This window comes from Theobroma cacao, chromosome 2 (assembly GCF_053813885.1).
Source record: "Theobroma cacao isolate CCN51 chromosome 2, ASM5381388v1, whole genome shotgun sequence".
Lineage (NCBI taxonomy): Eukaryota > Viridiplantae > Streptophyta > Magnoliopsida > Malvales > Malvaceae > Theobroma > Theobroma cacao.
The window spans coordinates 42,282,752-42,306,062 of record NC_142640.1 but is presented as its reverse complement, the minus strand read 5'-3'; the positions used below and the strand labels follow the sequence as shown (position 1 = coordinate 42,306,062).

The following is a 23,311-nucleotide window of genomic DNA, read 5'->3' as shown; positions in this document are numbered from 1 at the left end:
AGTACACTACGTTTCATATTGATCTGGCAAATTTCCCTTTAAGCTGGTGCTACAGGTTTCCCTGTCGGCAGCCCCGGCCCAGTGAAAACCCATTTTTATCTTGTGTCCATGTAGCAACATGGGTCCTGTCTAAAAGCTGAGAGATCCAATTGACCAAAGACCCATTTTCTTTTTTGTTATGGTTTTTACAAGCCAGTTGACCAAGACCTTTCATTGCAACGATGGCTTAGATTTAGAGACAACATGACTAGGACTGGATTCTTTAAGAACCCCACAAAGAACCAAAGGTGAGCTTTTTAGGACAGAATTCCAACCCTGGAAGCCTCGAAAAAGGACTCATGACCATAGAATGTGAAAGCGAATGTAAGGTTTAACTCCACAAATGTAGTGGGCTGCTGGCTGTTGGCTAACTCTCCAAAGGAAAAAAAGGGCGCTTTGTAATGATGACATTGTTGTAATTTCTTGACTTGTAAGATGGGATGACAAAGCTTTGGTCAGCCTCATCTTTCATTTCAAATTAAGTCCTAAAGGAACCTTCACAAGCTATGACATAATTATTCCATCCCACTTAAAACAGGAAAACTGAGACTATAGGATAAGGGATTCGACGAGGAACCCTTTACTCTTCGGACAATGCTTTTACTCTTAAGAGGGTACATAACAAATTTAGAATCTTTCTCAAATTTAACTGGAATTTAAATGGTTTTTGTAGTTGTAAAACTCTTTTCCTCAATCTTCGCAGAAGCAACCAAAGCATAAAGCAAAAGATAAAGATGAAGAAACAAGAAATCCAAAATAAATTGGCAATTTTCGTAAGAAGAATAGCATCAAAGAACCGAGCTTGAGAATAATAGTTAAAAAGTGGAATAACAGTAAAGCGAATTCCACTTAAGACCCACATGAAAAGAAGAGAATAGAATCATGAGGAAGAGTGGTACTTGTTTAAAGCTTATAACTCATCAATTCACAAACACTGTATCTGCATTCTACCATATGATACGCGCTTCATTTGATTCTCTCATCCTCTATTTGTGTGTAGCAATATCTATTGTTTTTTTCTTAAAAAAAAAATACAAAAAGCTCTTTGAAAGGGTATAAAAGGAGGGGTTGCAAAAGGCTTTTAAGCATGGGGACATGGATGTTGAGCAATGATTTCGTCCAAGGGAGCATGGTCAGCTTTCCCAGCTTAATCAAGGTAGAAATATAACCTCAAAAGTGCTTACAAAGAGACATTCCCCTTGAAAGATGTCGCTGACCACATCCCCTCTAGCCCAAAATGCTTATTTGCCTAAAAGGAAATAAAACCCATGATTTGGGAGGGTGGAAATTGTTGGGAAAAAGGAGGATTTTGCACCCAATCTGATCTTTTTATTTTCTTGTTTTCTTTGGGGCTGAGGCATGCTTAAGGCATCATCTTATGGACCATATTTGCTAATGCATCATCATGATGTTGGGTATAACCAAGTACATCATCTGCCAGTCTCTTCACGTTGCTTTGTTATGGGGACGACACATAATGATATTTAATCATGCTCATCAGCTTCATCTAATGTTACTTGCACATGCAACTTGATCATATCAATCCTCCAAGTGGTGGCGTGGTATAAAACTCTTGCTTAGTTCATTCCTTCTTGTCATTCAAGGCCTGAGAGGTAACCGGCTAGGATCCTCTCGTTTGTCTGCTAATGGGTCTGTCAGTTGGGCCCAGATGGGATAAGCAAAGGCTTCCTTGAAGAATCCATCTCGTCCCAATTAATCATTTTGCTTCGAACTGACTGGGAATTCGGACTCTGGGCTTAGCGAACCGAGTGTAGCTCATTTTTTTGGGACTAAGCAAGCAGGGTTGAGCCAGGGGGCTTAGACCAACAACTAGAGCCAGTTCAAGCATACTATTATGTTGGAATTCATAATCACTACTTTCAACCCAGAGGCCCAAATTAAATCATGCATGCGTACAGGACATACACCCATGAAATTTTAACCAGCAAAGCTGTCTACTCCATCTAATTTATTATGTTCTACGAGAAGTTCAACAACGTAATAGCTTAAGGAAGTTAATAGTTCCTTCTTTGGATTTACAATATGTTTGGTAAGAAGGGAACGGAGTGAAAAAACATTTAGTGTTTCTTTTCTTTTCCTTCATTTAGTAGGAAATAAATAAGAAAAAAATACCATTTTTTCATCACAAAACTGCATTTTTCAAGTTTTTTTTCACCGTCTCATATGTATGTATATATATACATATAAAAGCTGAAGTAATAAATAATAATATTGTTATCCTGATGACAAGTGGCAAGTTGCTAATCCAACCCTGGAATGAAGGCTCACTTTTCAGCTAGGACTTCACCGATAGACAGACGTCACTCCTTTGGTGGTACATATACAGCCTCTTTTTTCCTTCTTTATTTATTTTCTGCCATTTTTTAAATCATCCACTAATCCAAGATAACTTATATTAATCAGTAGATTTTGAAGGCACGTTTTCGCCACTAGTTTCTTATGAATACCATCATCTGTTTTTTTGGTTGACTGCATCTTTAACCTGTAGACTTTAGATCCCTTTGGTCCATCCACGTAGAAATTTGCAATATATATATACATTTAAGTGGATCATTAACCAGTTTTTGGTTTCCCTTGTGTTTTTGCTTCCTAGTATCGTACTAAAAATGACTTATCAACTTGCTTAGTTGCTCAACTTGAGGTTGTTAGGGACCAATTAAATGAATTAGTACCCTCAATGATTAGAGATAGACTGCACTTTGCTCAGCTGCTTAAGATTTTGCAAAGTGGGGGCAGAAATTGACAAAGTTAAATCCATGAGCCTCAGAGGCCACTAATGCTTTGATTATTGGCCATAAATCAGATCTTGATTCTCCTTGTCTGCCTTCTTTCACTTGTCTTAATTTGAAGAGTAATCTATACCAGATTTTTGTGTGATTTGGTCACATGATCAGGAGGATGATGCTTGGATGACCAAGTGTCAATTACAGAGTTTTTCCTCTTACATGTCGAGAACAACATATATAGTTTGTCCTCTCTTATATGCGCACCATTTCCATTTGCTTTACGCTCCCAGTCTAAAGAAAAAACCAACGGGGAGAACTTGTTCTGCTGTGACAAATATTGCTGCTCAGATGTCACCTTATCATTGTTGCATTTATATTTGGTGTACTGATGAATCACTCGCACCAACCAAAATAAAAAGTACTAAACGATAGTATGATTATTATAAGAATAAGATATTCCATCACGTTTTCTTCCGTTTTTTCCTGCTAGGGGAAAACGGGGTGGCATGGCAGGCATCCGTTGTTGGTCAATTACAACAGCTGTTCCCTGCTGTAACATGAAATTTAAATCAATACTAATGCTATTTACTCTAGTAGTCGAAAGATTTCTGTTTGAGATTTTGCTCATACCTACGGTTTACTGAAGGTGGTAGTACTTACTGGTCAAATCACAATTTTCTCAGTTCATCATTCCTTCAGTTTCACTGAGCAATGTGCTATAGCTGCTATATCGCTATCCTTTTCTATTAAAAAACATGAATAATGAACATTAACTAAAGGTGGAAGCGCAAACCAGAAAAGCCAATCAAACAATGGGGCCTTAACTAATGACACTGCAGTTATGTGTATTGTGAAATAACAGCATAAAGAAGGATAAAACCGGCATCCCAAGTGGCATTCTGTTGGTTATATAAGCCAGGGCTAAGGCACTCATCGTTATACAGCAAGAAAAAACAATCAAAGAATGGAAAAGCTGTTTCTCTTGATAGTGACAATGACAGCGGCAGTAAGTTATCCAAGTGCTAAGTGTTTCGTGCTAATTTCAGCCTACACGATTGAATCTCCACAATTCAGAGTGGTGCACTTAGAATCTGATTTTGAAGTAAGATTGTACGAAGAAATGTCCTGGATGTCTGCTCTTGTCTATGGGACTTCCTTTGAGAATTCCACCAGAGATGGCTTTCACAGGTTTCCTACTCGTATATTCACCTCCTACTAACTTTTCCCTAGTAAATGTGGACACTATTAAATTCTCACCTTGTTCTTTCTTTATCATTGTATTGCTTGTTTCAGGTTGTATCAGTATATTCATGGGGATAACCTTAACGCTACCCAATTTTTAATGACTGCTCCTGTTTTAACAAGCGTCACCCCATCAGCCCACGGGTCTGCATATATTGTAAGGTATTATCTGCCTCCAACATTTGACCAAACGTCCCCTCCACAGCCCTCCGCTGAATTGAATTTGCAGTTGGACAAGTGGGAGAGTCACTGTATTGCAGTCAGAATGTTTCCTGGATATGCCAGGGACGACAACGTCGACAAAGAGAAAGATGCTCTGCTTTCTAGCCTTGGTAAACATTTGCCAGGGTTAAAGCAAGCAGCGGAAAACAACTATAACTACAGCATTGCGCAGTACAATGCTTCAAAACATCCCACTGGGCGCATAAATGAGGTGTGGATGGATGTATCAGGTTTCGCCGCAGAGGGCTGTCCAGTCTAGCTATAACAGCTAGTAGCAACAATTATCAATAAATTTGCTTGTGGAAGGGATGAATAATTGTGTTTGAATGTAAATTTGTTGACGTTGGGATCTCAGAGCATTTGTGTGAGAAAATTCAAGCATGTTTTAAATACCACGCTGTCTAAAAAGATTTTAATAAATGAAATGTTCAGTAAGGTTTGCTTCCAACCAAGATGTCTTTGAGTTACACCTTGCAGGCTGCTGCAGAGCGGACATGATCGGATTTTCTCAACTCTGAAGTGAGGAGTGATCATTATGCTCTTTAACCGCAACACTGTTCTCAAATTCTTATACTTTGCAATTGGTACAAATACTTCATAAAGAAACAGTAGAGAGAGTACAATATCAGTATCAAAAGCGGATCCCCTGGAGGGGCTCACTTTTTGCAACTTCATCATCTTAAAGGAGTTTCTTTTTTTTCTTTTTAATTAAAAAATTAAATAAATAAGAAAGAGAACATATTAAAACAAGTTAGAAAATGAAAATAAAAGTAGTAGCTTGGGTTAGATGCTGTCATTTAGCTGCACGCCAAACTCTTGAGGTAATTCTTACTAGGAAATTGATGTATTTTCTGTAGGTGCAGAACTTGTCATTTAACCACAAATCCAAAATCATTATCACTTTTCTGTACTACTTGGCATTATTTTATAAGCTTGCATGTAGAAAACAGTGCACCGATTTGAATTTTTTTTATTGAACAAATGTTAAATGGTAAACAAAAAATTTAAAAAGAAATAATATACACTTATTCCTCTTCCCTTTCAGGTTAATATTTTGGCAGGTATCAGGTTGATGTTCGAGAGGATGAATGAACTTCAAACACTTCATTTTAGAGTAGTTTATTGATAAATGTTGAAAATTGCATGCACACTCTTGCTTTCTTTAAATTAAAATGTTCCTACGTTCCGATTTTCCAATCATTCTCAACGGAGCATCTTAAACAGTTAAAACTGGCTAATACATATTATGACTTGTTACTTAAATTTGACCTGAAAGCATTTTCTTTTTGAACCATTCACCTCGGAACATTATCTCACCCGATAACAACATGCAATTGAAAACAGTTGCGGTACGTATATAAGAGGGTATCTTCATATTACAACGTCCTGGCGAAGAAGGTACCAAACAAATAGGCAATTCCCATCCCCTACCACTATAAGGTTACTGCTACAAGCGTTGAAGCAGGGTGCCAGCAAGCACCTAGCAGGCCACACCCTGGGTAAATATTACGTACGATCTTCTAGTTCTCTGGTTTAATAGTCTTTATTCTTTTCCTCCCATTTTCTTTTACTCTTATTTTCAACTATTTTCCTTTTTATTTTCATCGGCTCTCCTTTTCTTTCAGCTGCTGTCTGTTATTTTTTTTCTCATTTTTACAACCTTGGCATGGGCAAAAACACTGCCAAAAGAAGAAATATTGTAAAGAAACAAGAGGGATCACATCTGGGGTCTTGTCTGGACAACATAGACTTTCCCATCCCTGATGACACCTTCAATGTCTTGTGGAGAACCATACAGTTCCTCGATGGCATTTCCTGCACGAGCAATGCTAGAAAGGATTGATTGTTGAAAGTTGCCATCATTTATCAATGGGTCAGATGAATAATCAAGCACAACTTTCTCTTCTTCATCCATGGGCACGCTGCACAAAAACAAATGTATTACTGAGCATGGTAATTGACAAAAAAAATGAAGCACAAAATCATATGAAAGTACTTGACTAGGCAAGAGTGGCATTTTCAGTGTAATAAACGTTTGCTACTAGCAAACAATCTAAATCAAGGATCTATACATGAAAATCAACCTTTTGGAAAGTCGTTATTTGTTGATAAAGTGGCTGGTGATTAGTGTTCAGGCATAGCTAAGGAGTTGAAGAAGGAAGGGTGGTGGTTGCTCCTGCTGTAAATGTTCAAAGATTCTGACGTATCTTCAAAGAATTAATAAATGGCCCTATATAGGTACCTCTAGGCACTAGCAAAGCAGTTACTAGCAAACAATCTATAACCAAAGCCCCATGCATGAACACAGCCTTTTGAAAAGTTTTTACGCATCCATGAAAGGCTGGTGACCAGTTACAATTATAGATTAGGAATTGAAAGAAAAGGAAGGATGGAGGTTGCTCCAGCCATAAATGTTCACAGCTTCTAATGTACCTCTGCAAAAATGAATGTCAGACATCGATCACCAGTTATCCATTAAGGATGGCACAATCCCAATTTCTGTTTTGGGCCCCAGCAGAGGAATGGAAAAACAAAACTAAACATATCAAATAATATCTACATCTCCCTCTTTGTGCATGATAGTTTGAATGGAGATTACCTATCATAAAGGCCAGCACCTGCATAACCTTCTAGATCTTCACCATTTGAATCAGATCGGAAGATAATGGAATGCCTTATGAAGAGACCAATCGGTTTGCTAGGATATCCCAATACCTGAAATATCTTGGAAATCATTAGTGGAGATGATAGTAGCTTCGTGATCTAATCTAATTTTGTCCATAATACGATAAAAGGCATTACTGATGATTCTCTTATGCTGCATTACTTTGCTAATAGCATAAACAATAGCAACTTCATATATATCATGCTTCAGTATCCAAATCAAGTAAAATCTCGTATTAAATCTGCAGGCATGTTTTACCTGAGGAGAGTTGAGATCGTTTTTCTTGCAAACAAAACTCAAAGCTCGACCTGGATAAGCTCCAACGAGAGTTTCTCCAAGTCCCTTCACGACCTATGTCAAATGAAGTGCCAGTAATAACTTTTTCTTCCTCAAGGTGAAAAAACATGAGAGCAGGACAAAAAATGATAAATGGAGATACATACCTCAGCATAGATCTCTGATGAGTCCCCTGAAGATGGATTAGTAGTATGTATAACAAATGCATAATCAGCATTGATTACTTCCTGAACCAGTACAGCCATACAGAGATAGTCATGGTCTAGTTTGACTTTCCTGGTGCTGGAATATGCTCTCTCATTCCATTTTGAAGCCCAGACCTAAACAGAATGGATGTAAATAGATCAATGCTAGACATCAAATTAGAAATCTAAAAGACTAATGCAAAGCACTTAAGGTCCAGTTACAAGTAAAAGTTGTGCTAGTTATCAGCTCTTTGGATTGGATGTGAAAACAAGAATAATTTAGGAAATCAAGGTAGTCAATTTTTAATGAAAGAAAATAAACTAAGAATTAATTCATTTTCAGTGTAGAGAAAGTGAAATTAATCACAGAATATAGCAGTTGGCAAAAAATTAAGGAAGTTGGTGCCTGCCTAGCACACACCGTGCTAGCCTAGGTGACCCAACAGGACATTAAAGGTAATGTAATGATATTGCTAGTCCTAATCCTATGATTGCAGTTAGTGGAGTACAATTATTGATTAGACACTTTTCAAATAAAATGACAATGTAGAAATCAAAATTTTAAGGATATGCTCTCTTCCATGCAGGAAAAACTGCTTACCCTCTTTATAGCAGTCCATGCTTGCTCCCACCTAATGTCACCTTCATCTCCAGGCCAAGGCATTCCAGAACTCTTCATCTTGGTCTTCAGCTCTTGCACCTAAAGGTAATAAGAAATTGAAATATATCTGACTAATGGCCTCTCAAAAAAAATCTGATTCAAGTGCTATCAATTTTTTACAGATTATCAAGAAAGGAATGGCACAAAATTCTTGTAAAAATTCTGATTCACATGGGAGATATTGGTAATAGAGAGGGAGAAGGGAGGTTTTTTGGTCAAGCAGAGGATTTAGACAAATTAAAATTTTCCATCCAGATAATAATTCCACAAAAACACGTTTCAAGCTGTCATCACTGCTTCTAATGATGCTATCAGGTAGGCAATGAAGGCTTAACAGAAGAAACATCTTAGGCTCAACCAGTAAAATACATACCAATTGGGGTGGTGCTGCCAGCTGTAGAACTGTCTGACGAATCTCCCCAAGTGCAACAGAGTCTCCTCCTCTTAACTTTTTCTTCAATATTTGCAACTTCTCATTCACTTCCTGAATTAAAGAGGAGATAATGAGAGAGAACCTGTCAGACAAGAAGGCTACCGTGACAAGTAAAGCAGAGATCCTAAATGCCAACAACACCAGTGAAGATATTTTGCAGCAGCAAATTGATTATAATAATTATTATTATTGGAATAATCTTTTTTACAATCCTTTTTAAGTTACAGACATAGTGGACCTAGAGGCACCGGTGCTCTAAGAAATTTCACACTCCAATCTGAAGCCAAAGTAGGTAAATAACAGCAAAATATCTGCCTTAATTGAGTTTTTGTTCTTATAAATTTAGGCAGTAAAGGAATTAGGATTTAGATGTTTCTGGCCTGTATTCTGAATCAGAAACTTAGATATCACCAATTTACTTGCGAAATCTGGTTAAGAAAATCTCATTTGGTCACACAACAATAAAAATCCAGGAGCTTGATTTTGATACCAATGTAGGTTTCAAAAGCTACTTAACAAAATGGAAAAATTTGACCCTGAATGAGGTTATTGTGAACGAATCGCAGTTGTGCATGCGTTAAGAAAACAGGGAGGCATGATTGAAGCTTAGAGATAAGAATAACCTTGTTTATTTTATCTGCAAGAACCGTCTCAAATACTCCAAATGGTAGGGCAACTGATGTAGGAATCCCAACCCAAGATGGTACTTTTCCTTTTAGATATGAGATATTGCGTGATTTAGCACCAACCTAGTAAAAAAAATGTCCCTATGCATAAATTAGACATACACCATTCATAAACATAGTTAAGAGCTACAGCATGCCAAAGAGTTCTAAAAAGTTCAATATTCAAGCGCATTGTAACTCCGTAAGTTAAGAGAAAGAAGAACAAAATAAAGTTATGGAGATAAAGTGAATCTGATTTTACAAGCCTAACCATTTCAGGTGTAAACTCCTCGGCAGATATGGCATATTTACCACCAAACCGTTTTCTGACCAAAGCAATAGATGATGGACTATCTCCCTTCAAGTTAGTTGAACTCCAATCAGCTAGCTCGCCCTCCTTCACCTCACTAAGAGAGAATGAGATTTAAATTACTTTTGCTTATATGAAAACAAGGGATTTGTTTAATTTCGCATCATGATACATGATGTATTAGACATATTCAGAATTAAGTTAGACATGGCACTACCTATAAACTACATCTGCAGATGTAGGTTTTAGGCGCAACAATTTCCCTTTGTTTGCTTGTACGTCAGCCAGAATATCAGGGTCAAAGCATGTAGCAAAGCAAACCTGCAGGTGATAAAATGTCCATGTCAATACACAGTCAATTATCAGCTACAGAAATCTCCACGCACCAAATAATCACCTTGCAGTTTCTTGCTCGGACAGAAACATGTGATAGAACATCTGGCATGTCAGGTGTCAACACAGCAACTGTACCATCTGGAATTTCTTCCTCTCCTTTAACACTTTTTGCCACTAAAATAGTGGGCCGGTCATAAGACTTATTCTGTACAGCAAGCAGCTCATCTACAACATCAACATATCCAACAACTTCAACTGGACTGATAATCTGCCAACTGTTGCAGGACAAGAAAAGTTGCATTAGAAAGTTCCACTAAATGACAGGCTGATATTACTTTAATCCTATGCCAAAATCTCATTACATGAATTGAGCATAGATATAATTGCATAAGCAATTGCTTCACTGCCAATATTTTCTAATTAAGAGTCAGTTGGAAGGCCAATGACTATCTACCAACCTGCCAAGATGAGCAGTCTCCCGAAGAACAGGATCAAGTCGGTTAACAAGTAAAGATAAAGTTGCAGCTGATCCAGCACGGACAATTTCTTCAGTAAATATGTTGATCTGGAAGAAAATTCAACGAATGCGCTTTATCTTACCATTCTGGTTAATGAGATAAACATCAAGGTAACTGCAGAAAATTTACAGTGATCAAACATAGTTTGGGATATAAAACAATTAATAACATACAGCCCGCTCGTCCACTCCAAGCAATGATCCAAGATATGCTGCTGATGGTTGCAAAATATGCTGGTACCACGCAGCCTTGCTAGCCAGTGCAAGGCGAGTTCTGTCTAGTACTGATTTTGCATAAAGTGCCCAGTGAGCACTTTTACTCTTGGACATGCTTATGGCATGATCCCATCCCTGCATAAGTAATGAAGTAATAGTTATTATCCATAATCTAAACATACAGAGAGACGTTTGTACGATGACATGCAATAATCAAAACATTTTCATGCAGCTCTTGAAACTTTCTCCTTTTGCGAAGTATAAGAAAGGCAATCCATGAATGTGAATATGCTAATTAATTTCTCAATGGTGCATCTGACCATTAGTGACTGGAAGAAGGAAGAGTGACTTAGTAAATTTGTTATCTATTTGGCCCTGTATTAAAAGCAGAGTGAATTTCCTTAAGTTTCTAAGGTTGCTCTGCAAGTTGAAGAAAATGGACTGTCAAACCATCCCTATGAAAAAACTGCATGAAAAATTTCCAGCTAGAATGCAGTGTTTAGCATTCTATGTCAACATTTCATTCCACAAAGCAACGTAGTACTTGATCAAGAGTTGTTATCTTCCAGCAGAGATATTTGAGAACTTCTCAAACTATAAAGATTCATCTTGAAGTCTACACTCAGAGCTTAGGATTAAATTCTTTATCATCTTCTAATACAATTTGAAATGAATTTTGACAGAACCTTTGACAAAGATAAGTAAATGTTACCATTAATCAAATTTTCCCCAAGAAATTTATAAACTTAGCATCCTTTGATACCCTAAGAAATAAGAACCATCATAATTTTGTATGACAAAGTATCTTACCTTCAAGCAATAGATCAGATCCTCATTATTATTGAATGAAAGGGCAAGGTTTTCAAGAACCAGAGTGATGAAATACATAATTTTCTGCAAGGTACAAAAGAAACCATACTCAGGAATTCATATACATCATAATTGGAACTAAAATCATCCACCAAACCTTGTGATAGAGATACCAATTAGTGAAGAGCATTGCACAGAAATACTAAATGTATCTAAACAGGATAAGGTGAAGACAACAAGATTCACCTCTGGTCCAGCATCATTCAGCTCCTCATAACCTCTTTCAATAGCCGTCCTAACAGTAGAGTCAAGGGCAATGTCTAAAAACAAAAGATCCTTCAGACGATCACTAGACTTCAACAACATTGGTCGAAGCTCTTGACGAGCCTCAAGTAAACCCTGCGAGAGAAGGTTGAAGGAAAATTAAGCAAGGTATATCAGAGAAAATAAATGGGCATAGTGATTATGGATATCCAATCCAACATCACATACCTCAAGCAAGGCTTCTACATTTCTATCTTCAATGTGTTCAAGGACAAACCGTAGCAATTCCTGCCATGAATGTATCTCAAATATATGAGCAACGTTTTGGGAAAAAAAATCAAGCAGGGTTAAAGTCAAACTTACTGGAAATCCTGATGGCAAGCCAGCTACAGGATTTATTTGCACCCCAACCATGAAACCTTCACCCTGAACACAAACAAAGCTCTTGTCAAATGCTGACAAAAATACTTTTTCCAGGCAATCTCAGCCTATTTCTCACATTACCTTGGCTCTGTAGCCCATGCAATTCGAAATGGCAGACTCAAGATCTGCACCTGAATGAACAGCCTACACATAAATCACAATTAGATAGAAATTATCTATATAATGCAGCATCATATACGAGCCAAAGGAAAAAAATTGATGGCAATTACTTCAGCATAAGAAGAGCACAGAAGAAACATAAAATTGTGCCTCAAAAGCGAAAACAGGAATCTCTATGTACCATCTTTCATGGATAATGAGATAAAAGTACAGCTAAAGATGACAGTCCTTAAAAGCGATGTGTGACTAGATGCCTTCACACATCAAGGTGTTGATGGCAAATCAGGAACATTATAATGAATACAAGTATACAACCATAAAGGTTCAAGCAACAGACCTTCAAGGTTCTCATATAATGCCCAAGATCGCGCAAAAGACCATCCTTCTTATCTCTTCCAAAATTTGGTTCAGAATGAATAGCACGGTCATAACTTAAGAGGCGTTCCTTTGTTATTCCATTCTCATTTAGAGTCTTCCAGTAGATGCTGATGTCAAAGTCACTTTTAATGTAATCAATCAATGCCTGCAAGAAATGTTCTGTTAGCTGATGCAAACTACTAAAGAATTTTCAGTGAATTCACCTATCTGATACCTGACAGATTACAACATCATCTGGACTGGTATTGTTATGTAACTTCTGGTGCCATTCCTCCATCATTCCTCCCTTGCAATCATTGTTCCTCTGAAACAGATAGATACGGTTCATGTATATACAAAATAAGAAAGTGAAAAAGAAAGTAACCTGTTCTTCAAGATTTACCTGGATAACCAGTATTTCATCTCTAATTCTCTGTCCCACATCCCCTTCACCTCCACGACCAACAGTAGACATAATCATACGCAAAAGCTCCCGATGCTGTGGATGAGTAGCATAGATACTCTGGAGCAGGTCAGTGAGCCTGTCCTGTGCTTTACTTATCTCGCTGCACAAATTAAAATAACAATTACATTTTCATTCATATCATCATCATGCATGAGAGCAGGAAATTTGAACAAAAAAATGACCACCCAGAAAATTTAATCTAATTCGTACCGTGGTTTCACATTGTAGTTTTTGTTCCATATGAGCTGTCTTGTAGCCATAAACCTCATCCACACTAAGATCCCGGCAAAGCCCAATTCACCAGTATTTTTGGCTTGATCCATTAAGTCTGATGCAATATTAAACCTAAAAAAGGGAAACAGCAAGGCTTATTCCTTGAAGAACAATGGAAAACTGAACATAATCACAGTGCATAAAACTTAGTAAGATCGCATGTGAAGTAAAATGTGAGTACATTACGAGAGATTTCAAAGATTTTAAAACTTAACTGACTAATCAGCTGGAGTGAAATTGCAACCTCCATTTTAAGCATGAAACCATTAACAAAATATGAAGGAGCAAAACAGACATGCATGACAACAACTTGTGTGCCTGAGAGGGAGAGAGAGAGAGATTTCGAAAGCTCTACCATCATCACGATGGAAAGCATCATAAAGATGTTCATTATTGCATAACTGAAGGGAAAATATTAAATAACATGGGTTTGCATGCATTTTGAAAATATTAACTATCGGGTAAGGCTGGAAAACAATATGCTTTGCCATCCATCTTTCTTTATATGCCTCCTTTTTACTATCATTCCACTATCACAAGTATAGTTATCTGTCCTGTATATATCTAGGTAACCTATAATGCAGGATATCGTAATTTCAATTAAATTTTAATGAAACAATGATCATCAGAATAGTTATATGTCATGTATATATCTAGGCAACTTACAATGCAAGATATCACAGTTTGAACTAAATTTTAATAAAACAATGGTCTTGCTTTTAGCAAGAGAGAGAGAGAGAGAGAGAGAGAGTCTAATAATGAAGAATCAACTAAGGCTTTAAGCAAGATCCTTTTGGGACGTAGAGGGATAGTTAAGGGAAACATCCATTTGCCAGAGACTACAGCAGTTCAAGTACATTTGAAGAACCTGGATACACTTTGCAACCAATTTGAAAAGAGTTGAAATATTTTAATGATATTGAAGATACGGAAAAAGTAAGGAACCATGTAAATCTAAATTTCCTAAAACACATTACACCTTGGATTTTTTGCAGGCCCTACTGATTCAAATAATGATAAAGCAACACTCAAAGCATGGTGTTTGAGGAACTAATGATCAGAACTCAAATATTGAAGATACGGAAAAAATAAGGAACCGTGTAAATCTAAATTTCCTAAAACACATTACACTTTGGATTTTTTGCACGCCCTACTGATTCAAATAATCATAAATCAACACTCAAAGCATGGTGTCTGAGGAACGAATGATCAAAGCTCAAAAAGAACACATTAAACTGCATTTATTTGAATTTGAGTAACTAGCTTTATCAATAATATGCGCATAATATGGACAAATTATCCGCATTTTCCAGGAAGGATACAGCTCCAAATGGCATGGACTCTTAGAACTATTCCCATGTAGACTTTCAGATGCTAAACGGCAAACTATACATACATTGCATGCTACAAGGATAACTATTCCAAAAAAAACTCCAAAATATCATAAAATGAGATACAGTTGATGACCAAAATAAAGTCATAGTCCCAGAAGTTCACTGACCGGTGCATAAAAGACTTTTGCGCCTCACTCTCCTTCTCTGCTATTCTATCCAACAAAACCTTTGAAGTACCTTTGCCATCACCAGCATCCTTTTGTTTTCTTAAGAAAAATACAGTTAATCATACAGGGAGGCACCACCAACTTGAAAATAATATATGCAAAACATATAGATAGACCCAAAAAATTTCTTGGTTAAAAATCACGGGGAGAAACAACCTTTTGAGCTTGCTTAATTCTCTGGCTGAATTCCACAAAGAAGTCGGAGCCTTGATTTTTTATCCACTTCCCACCAGACAGAAGAACAAAAGGCATCCCTTTAAAAGTATCATCCTCAATCTGTATCTCCAAGCATTGCACCTAAAGATGATACAGGATAGAAATAAAAGGACAGTTTTGTGCATCTTATTATATGTTAAATCTCAGTAAACCTAACTTGCGTATATTATCAGACTTCAGCCCTAAGGCACGCATGATAAGATTGAAATCTACTCGGTGAACCTGTTTAGGAAGATCCGCAAAAGAGCTTGTTGAAAATTGTGATGCAGCAGCTCCATCTAAAGAAACTGAACCAGGAGGGAGAACACCAGGAGGTGGTAGCTGAAAAATGTTCACATAAAGTAGTCTTCAGATTTACATGAAAGAAATAGTGATTCAATTCCAAAGTCCAATGTCTACCTGAGGAGTGTAACAGTTTAGGGGATCTTACCAGCCACTCGCCAGCCTTCTTGGATAGAGCCCAGTGAAGGGTAAGTGGTTCTTCAAAATCTGCAGCTAGGTGAATCTTTGTGCTACCAGCAGATTTGGTTACAAGTACCTGGAACAATTGGAAGGAGTTGAAACTTTAAAAACTTTTTGCAAGTGAACATCCTTAACTAGGGAAGGTAAAATCAAAGAAATATGTGTTAGCTTACCAAAAGCTCCTTCCCACCGAGTTTGTAAATTTTCTTGTTACGAACAGAGCTGCCACCCTGTTCCTTTTTCTTAGCAAAGAGTTCAACTGCTGTCAATGGTTTTGGTTCAACAAATATACTTTCCTCTACAGATTTTACTGCATGCTTATCAAGAAGCTGCATCAAGTCCCTCTTCTTGCACTGAATTCGTTCAACACTAAAATATCTTTTGGTCTGCAGTTGCTTTGAGACCTTAGTCTTTATCTCTCCTTCAGTAATCTTCATTCGAATTTCATCAAGAGTTATACCTTTCTCTAGTTCAGATTGCAACTCTTTCCTTGCTTCCTCAAATTCCCTCTAATTATTGAAACATTGCTTCAGTAAATTTACAATACAAGCAATGGCTGAGACCCTCATTAACCTTTAAAATTTAAATGAGGTATCACCTGATCCTATTTGCTTTAATAAATAAGGACTTGAAACAAAAAAGACTCTGAAAATCCAGTCAGAAAGAGATCAGAAATTACAAGTTGTTGCTCTGGGGAATAATTCGGCTTCCCTGCTTTCTCCCACCGTATATAGGATTGTATTTGGACAAGATCATCAGGTATTTTGTTCTTTGTTTCATGAATAGAAGTCTCCTTATATTCTTGGCCATTTCTTTTTGTTAGTTTTGCTCGGATGTCGTCCACAGAAGCACCCCTGGCTATTTCCTTCAATAGCTCCGCACGAGCTGCTTCATATTCCTCCTATGATAAGGGAAAGTTATTTGATACTAGTAAACAAATTGCTTGAAGGAGGAAGAAAGCTACAAATTCATTCTTTACATATACACATTAATAAAAGATAATCCTGCTTTTCTCTTAAGATTGCTCCAATAGTTATTGAAAAGTCTGAAATGAAATAAAAACAAGAATGCAAAGTATTTCTTGAATTCTTAAACAAGAGTTGGTTAATATATTGCAGCCAATACTTTTCATTAGCCAATACTGGGGCATGCTTTAAAATTTTATCAAATGTTGCAAAATAAATTGCTCCACTCCATAAAAAAAATTCTGTTAAAACCACACCAGTGAGGCTTCTAACCTAGTACATAAAGAAAAATTAGTTGTAAGTGTTAATTCATTCCATAAACAGGGAACATTAACGCTCAGAATAGATAAAGCAAAAAATAATCCCTGAAAACCTATTTCCAAGGGCTAATCAAGGAGCGTACAGGAAAGTTACATATGTAAGAGCATAACAAACACCAATTAATTCACTTCAACCCGATAAGAGAAGAAATAATGGAACAAAAAGAAAGGACGAAAAAAAAAAGAACAAATTGAGATGCAGGACTTAACTTTAACAATATTAACAAATACAATGTAAAATTGTTAAACTTATTACTTGCCTTCTCTTGCTCCGGGGTGTACCTCTGTTTACCCTTTCGCTCCCACCTCAAATATGCTTGAATTTGAACAAGATCTTCAGGAAGTGAGATGTTTGAAACCAATGTCTCCCTCCGGGGTAAGCTTACGTGAAAGTTCTGACCATTATTTTTTATCCTGCAAATGAAAAATAGGGGAAAAAACAACAAATGAATTTTAAATAGCTTTTCGAAAAGCAATGAATGTAGTAAAAACAAAACCAATGGATATTTACCATTTATTTCGGGCTTCATCAAATATGAGAAACTCTATAGCTTGTATCCGGGGATCATCAATTTCTAATTTTAAATATGAACTGGAGCCAGACTACAGAAAAGCAATATGTAGACAAAATAAACAACTGGTTGTCTGTTAGCATTAGTGAAATGTGAATTGTCACTTTTTGGCACTAACCTTCACGAATGGAGTTCTTAGGGCTCTGTTCTTGTAGTTTTTGGTCCCTTCTGGTTGATGTGAAGGAAGTACCCACTTTCTGTCACAAAAAAAAAAAAAGGAACAAAGGTTTCTCAAACAGTAATAAGGAAACCCAATATCAACACTTAAAAATCATAATCAAATGTCATTTCCTAAATCACCAACTGGTAAAAGTGAACTTACTCATTTCTACCGCGTATCCCACCCCAGTGTAACAGCAAAGAGTCACTGTTATACATGATTCTAAAATTTACTTGTGTAATAGACCCTGACATGGGAGCACTAGCATCGACCTGCTCAGTTAAAAAAGGGAGAATCTTGTCTTAGTATAAGACACAAAGAGCTACAAATACCAAGCTAAGCTCAATTGAGCTAGTGGTTTACAAAGAGTATATGGGTTAGCTAAAAGTAGCTAAAAGTATTTAACACCAAGCTATTACTACCTGCAATTCAATATTCCCATCAACTTTGAATTTTCCGAGATGCTGCAGCAAAGTAAGAATTTGTCAAAATTTTTAGATAAATAAAACAACACCACTGTGTGCCAATGAACCTAACAACACATGCAAATTTCTGAATTCAGATATGACTGACTTTGCTTCAAGAAAAAAAAAAAAAGATATGATTCATTTCATGCTTCTTAATGCATCTCCTCTCAAGCAAGGCAGAAACAGTATTTTTAAAAAGGATCTTCAAGAAAACAGGGAGCCACATTTAGATATCTGAGTACAGAAAAAGAAAATACTTAACAAAATAACTTCTTTTGTGCAGATCATGAAATCTTATTTTATGCAATTCATGGTCAATGCTTGTCCAAACTTACAATAGCTTGCCACTAAGGGAGATGACATAGCTGGGTTTTATGCCTTCATGCTCAAGCACAAAAGTTGCAATAAATTGATCCTAGATTTTAAGAGTAGAGACTGACCCAGTGAAAGAATCCTTTAATCTTTAACTTTGAAAGAACAAAGTGAACAAAGTTCAATAGAGGGATTAGCAAAACTAGCATAATAAGCACAAAAACAAAACAAAAGACAAACTGTAATACAATACATTTTGGAGCAAAGTGATACTTTATGCCATGGAAAAAACACAAAAACAAAAAAAAAATTAACCTCCTCAATAAGCTGCAAAAAGAGTTAAAATATGACAGAAAAATTGGCCTGAGGAAATCCTTTACGTGAAAGAATATATAACCAGAGAATATTTAGGAAAATAAAGAGAGAGAGAGAGAGAGAGAGAGGCAGGATTTTATGCTTACTACTTACCAGACTTACTTTCACTGGAATAATCACACAACTTTGACAAAGATCAATCACGAGGAAAACCAATACGAAATTATTTATTGCATATTGAAATCTACTTTGATTGGAAATTTTAAGGACCATTAACTTAACAAAAGAAATCGAAAAACAGGAAGACGACTGTTAACAACTAAGATTTTCAAAAATCTACTGGAAGTCTGGAAGCCAGGCAAGGTTGATATCATAGGCTGCAACTTGAGTATGAAAGCCAAACTTGGGGTATAAAGTTAGGTCTTAACAGATTTTATCACCATACTTCTCAGCATAGTCTTCATTCAAATTAAAGAAAAAAATTACAGGCGTGAAATATAGGTCCAATAATCAAATTGAATATAAATTCTTTAACAAATTCACCATTATAGTTGCATTGCAGATTTATAAAATTCAGAAACAGAATGCATAAGCAAGCAACAAGCAAAGAAAGATTACCTCAGAAGCTGGATCAGCGGCTAACACGGCTCGAGGGACAAACGTAACAGGCCGTTGGCTTCCCATGGCGACTTTCTGTTTCCTCCTACTCAAACTGTTACCATAAAATTTCGTAGATATCTGATACTTGCGTCTTTGAGCTGGAGATTGATTCAGGGAAGCAGTGGCACAGAAGGTACTTGTAGGGACGCCAGAAGAATTTTTGAGTTTGCTTGGATGCTCTAATACCGTGGGACGGAGGAAATGCGGCTGTATCAAGTTATGGCCTAAGGTATTACTCATCTTCCTTGATAAGACTTCGTATCTCTGAAGAATTTCTTCAATCAGAATTCGGCACTTATGTAAAAACTGTAAAATACAAAAAAATAATTATTAACCATTTTTCTGGATGAAATAAATTAAAACGCTATTTCCAAATACATGATGATCAACTTTTTTTTCTTTAACACCTGCTCAGTAACTACACGGAGAAAAACAGAAACCGACGCTCCAAAAAAGAAAAAAAGGACAGCATTCGACGTATAAAACATACTAATTCTTTCATAGTTTCCAAAAAAAAAACTATAAAATTAAATATGTAAGTAAAATTCTGGCTATCCAAGGTTTTAAGAATGATGAAGTGTTGAGAGAATGAATTCGTGAAATTACCTTGAAAGAGTTGGCAATCTGGATGAGAGAGATGGAGTGAATATACGATCAGATTCTGGGTGGAAGAAGAGAAGAATCAAGAAGAATTGAAGTATTTTCTGTACTTGGCGAATTGGCGAATTGATTATTTAAATTGAGAGTATGGGCTTTAGCTCCAGTGAGTGGAAACTATCAAAACTATTGAAATCAGGAGCCTAACCTCAAGCAGTCCTGTACGGCGATTTATCATGATCGGCGGACGCGTGGCGGCTGTTAGTAAGGACACGTAGAAAAAGTTCAGGATTGGGGGCTTGTCACGTGCGATATTAGGGAAGGGAGGGAACGCATGGGGTCCGTGAGCGGTGACGACTTATGATATTTAAATCGTTGGTCTTTAATTGTCCTTGCTATTGGAGGGAATTTCGAGATTTACCCTTCCTCTTTGTGATATTTCTCAGATCTTTTTTTGAAGGTCAAAATTATTTACTATTTATTCATCTAATCTAATTTCTATCATAAATAAAATCTACGAAGATTGATCCCTTTTTACGATGTAGATCAGCACACATACTATTAACTTGGATAAGGTTATTATATAAAATAAAGTTTTAATATCACATTATTCATCGGTTATTAAAATAAATAATATTGTAAGACAGATGTGAATAAAACTCACATAATACTTATCTATAATAAACAACTTGAATTAATCATTAATCGAAAGACTAGAGGATAGAGTCTCCATAAGATTAGATTAGCATGGAGCGGAGCGAAAAGACAGGGAGCATGAAAGAAGAAAGAGAAAGAAAAAAAAGCCAAAAGCCCATGAAGACGCAAATAAAAGATCCCCAGCTTGTCATTTATTTTAACCATTCTATGTTCGTAGGTAAATTGGGGTGTAGCAACTTTAAAATGCATGCGGCTGTACTCATTGATAGATCCAAGATTCTCATTAATTTAAACACCATCGTGATAATTATTATTGGTATAAAAATAAAATATAATAATAATAATATCTGAGATTGATTTTGTGTTTTAAGATAGAGATGGGATTGGGAGGTCGGTTCCAACACCCAAATATCTCCTATCTAGCTCTTGTTCAATACCTTCCCACTTAACATGTATTTGGAATGGCAAGGGATTTCAACCCTGAACCATGGACTTTACATAATTCCAAAAATAAATATCATCCAACTTGGGGACCGGAGGTGTGAAGGTAACGAAAGGGATCTTTCAAAATACAGGGTACCTCACTACAAAACAAAAAAGAAAAATTAACGATGGATACTTAAAGGCTCAATGAAATCATTGAACAAAACTGGAGAAGAGTAAACGACAAGTTCCCCACCAAGCAAGCGATTCTTTATCTCTTTTTTACGTACCTTTTTGATAAGCTTCCAGCTTCCTCTTCTTATCACGAGACAAAACATGGACCATGTTTAACATCTAGATTTTTCTTTTTGCGTTGATTTTTTAATGCAATAATTAATTGAAAATGTAAAAAGGTGTTTATTGATATTTCAAAAAAATTATAAGTGATTAATAAATTATCTCATTTGAATATAATGAAAACAGTGCATTCGATTAGCATATATTTTCTCACATTAACAAGTATTTATAAGCACCAATCCTTAATTAATTAAGCCCTTTGATTGAGCTTTTAAATGCGATTATCAAAAAAACAAAATGCCCTCGTCGGGACACCCTAGATTTAAAGAAGTAAATCTGCCTATACCATGGAACAGTTAAAGCTGCTTTGCTTTGCGGAATTCATGTCTCTCTAATTCATCCCCATGAATTAAGACAAGAATCTTTTACCTTTCTCTTTTTCATTCTCTTTTTTCCTCTTTTGACAAGATCCTTAGACCACAACTTAACAGAAACCGTTTGATTATCTAGCAAGTGAATAGCACTACATAAATAGCCTAAATCTAATCGTGCCAACAAATTTGTTAAACTTGAGCTCTAGAATTTACATTCTCTCGCTTAAATTAACCTTATTAGATTCAAAAACGTAAAATAAAAAAAAAGGCTTGAACTTAGATTAACAACTTAAATAATGAATCACCGATTAACAAGGACATGTACGTTAATATTATATCCTAAAAGATCACATGGTGATGTATTTCGATTTGACTAATCAAATCGAATGAGAATATCAAATTGTGCTGTTCTAGCCGTCCCCACAGTGTAGGATAGAGATGGAGTGTTAGTCAAAGAGAAATATTTCTCAGATGTGCTCGTAGCTTTGTCCGGTAGTTTGCTATGCATTAGGGATTGGGCCGTTCAGAAATTGTCATCATATTCAATAATGTAATTGTTTCAACTGTTTGTGAAAAGAAATGTTCCTATTGAAGCATGCTTAATTTCCATGCTGTGTACTTTTACCTTCGGGTTCTAATGGATATGCAGCAGCGATGCAGTAAGCTTAGTAAGATTAGTACGAAGAATAGCATCAAACCAAATTCAGCTCAACACCAATCAAACTCAGCTGTAAACAGAAGCTCAGAAACAAAGTTTCAGTAACCTACAACAAAAAATAAAGTAAAATATTTTCATCATTTAAGTTTTATTTGAAATTACACAAAAATTTTTTTGTTTTTAAAATGAATATTCCAACTTAAAAATTTAAATGACCTTAATATTTAGTATAAAATGTTTAAAATATCATTTTTTTAATATTTTCTTTCTCTCAAACCAACCGGCAATGTCCTTACACCAGTCGACCACTTATGGAGAGCACTATATCGGTGCTCCCTGGGGAGCCTTAATCGAGCTCTCCAGGAGAGCTCCGGTGCTCCTTAGGAGAGCTACGGTGCTCCCCTAGAGAGCTCGATCTGGGTTCTCTCTTTTTTAAAAAAAAAATTAATAAAAAACTAATAAATTATATAATAGTAATTTTTAAAATTAATAAATGATAAATTTATCTTTTTAATATTGTTATGTCATTCGAAAATATCAACAATTGATTAACGGTTGGATTTATGTGTCCAGTAGAAGATATTTTTTTTAAAACGGATTATTCATTTTAAAAACTAATACACTTCAGTATAATTTTAATTAAAATTTTGGAGGATGAGGGTATTTTACCCAAAAAAATAAAATGTTCTTCTCTTACGAAAACAACTTCTTCAAAATAATTCCATTTATCAAAAATTATTTTTCAATATTTTTAATTGATTTTTAATAAAAAATTTTGATGAACTGTTGAGGTTGGAAATCGATCGAAAAAGAATATGACCTCTGTTTATTGAGTTTAGCAAATCATTTTCATCCACTTCTCTCAAAACGAATACTCGAAAAGGCTTTTTTCCACCACATATAGATTTTTTTAATTTGATGTCCATTTTTTTTAAGAATCATGTTGATGAGGGAAAATTTTCTTTTGACCAGTTTCCCATCCTGAAAACATCAAGGGCGAACTTCCTTAACATATGCTCGCACCATTCATTTTTTGTACAACTGATT

The 23,311-nt window shown here is 36.0% G+C and overlaps 2 protein-coding genes across 4 annotated transcripts; one reads left to right on the top strand and one right to left on the bottom strand.

Annotated features, from left to right (window-relative positions):
• Positions 1-3,740: 3,740 nt before the first annotated feature.
• Positions 3,741-4,702, top strand: LOC18609524 (uncharacterized). The gene is made up of 2 exons (XM_007044673.3): positions 3,741-3,974; positions 4,080-4,702. The coding sequence occupies exons 1-2, from the start codon at positions 3,751-3,753 to the stop codon at positions 4,507-4,509; spliced, it is 654 nt and encodes a 217-aa protein (XP_007044735.1). The 5' UTR covers positions 3,741-3,750; the 3' UTR covers positions 4,510-4,702.
• Positions 4,703-5,584: 882 nt separating this feature from the next.
• SEX1 (Pyruvate phosphate dikinase, PEP/pyruvate binding domain-containing protein) lies at positions 5,585-20,059 on the bottom strand. Of its 3 annotated transcripts, none has more exons than XM_007044670.3 (34): positions 19,865-20,059; positions 19,217-19,564; positions 17,927-17,968; positions 17,667-17,776; positions 17,463-17,541; positions 17,284-17,375; positions 17,033-17,186; positions 16,167-16,388; positions 15,661-15,996; positions 15,456-15,563; positions 15,248-15,346; positions 14,966-15,106; positions 14,750-14,838; positions 13,186-13,320; positions 12,913-13,075; positions 12,745-12,834; positions 12,490-12,675; positions 12,114-12,176; positions 11,973-12,035; positions 11,838-11,897; positions 11,592-11,744; positions 11,346-11,429; positions 10,494-10,670; positions 10,261-10,367; positions 9,864-10,077; positions 9,684-9,787; positions 9,428-9,563; positions 9,115-9,240; positions 8,432-8,542; positions 7,999-8,097; positions 7,359-7,439; positions 7,174-7,266; positions 6,850-6,965; positions 5,585-6,172 (listed from the first exon to the last, which is right to left on the bottom strand). In XM_007044670.3, exons 2-34 carry the CDS (start codon positions 19,496-19,498, stop codon positions 5,968-5,970), a joined length of 4,320 nt encoding a protein of 1,439 aa, XP_007044732.2. In that variant the 5' UTR covers positions 19,499-19,564; positions 19,865-20,059; the 3' UTR covers positions 5,585-5,967. The 3 variants fall into 3 exon arrangements, with proteins under 3 accessions (XP_007044732.2, XP_007044731.2, XP_007044733.2); XM_007044669.3 differs by having other exon boundaries at positions 7,359-7,532; positions 19,865-20,058; XM_007044671.3 differs by having other exon boundaries at positions 7,359-7,532; positions 19,217-19,522; positions 19,865-20,058.
• Positions 20,060-23,311: the final 3,252 nt, after the last annotated feature.

Coding starts and splice junctions, on each gene's coding strand:
- LOC18609524 (XM_007044673.3), top strand. CDS start 3,751: ATGGAAAAGCTGTTTCTCTTGATAGTGACAATGACAGCGGCAGTAAGT. Junction 3,975..4,079: donor ACCAGAGATGGCTTTCACAG/GTTTCCTACTCG, acceptor TGCTTGTTTCAG/GTTGTATCAGTATATTCATG.
- SEX1 (XM_007044669.3), bottom strand. CDS start 19,498: ATGAGTAATACCTTAGGCCATAACTTGATACAGCCGCATTTCCTCCGT. Junction 17,187..17,283: donor GATGAAGCCCGAAATAAATG/GTAAATATCCAT, acceptor TTTCATTTGCAG/GATAAAAAATAATGGTCAGA. Junction 9,241..9,427: donor AGGAGTTTACACCTGAAATG/GTTAGGCTTGTA, acceptor TTTTTTTACTAG/GTTGGTGCTAAATCACGCAA.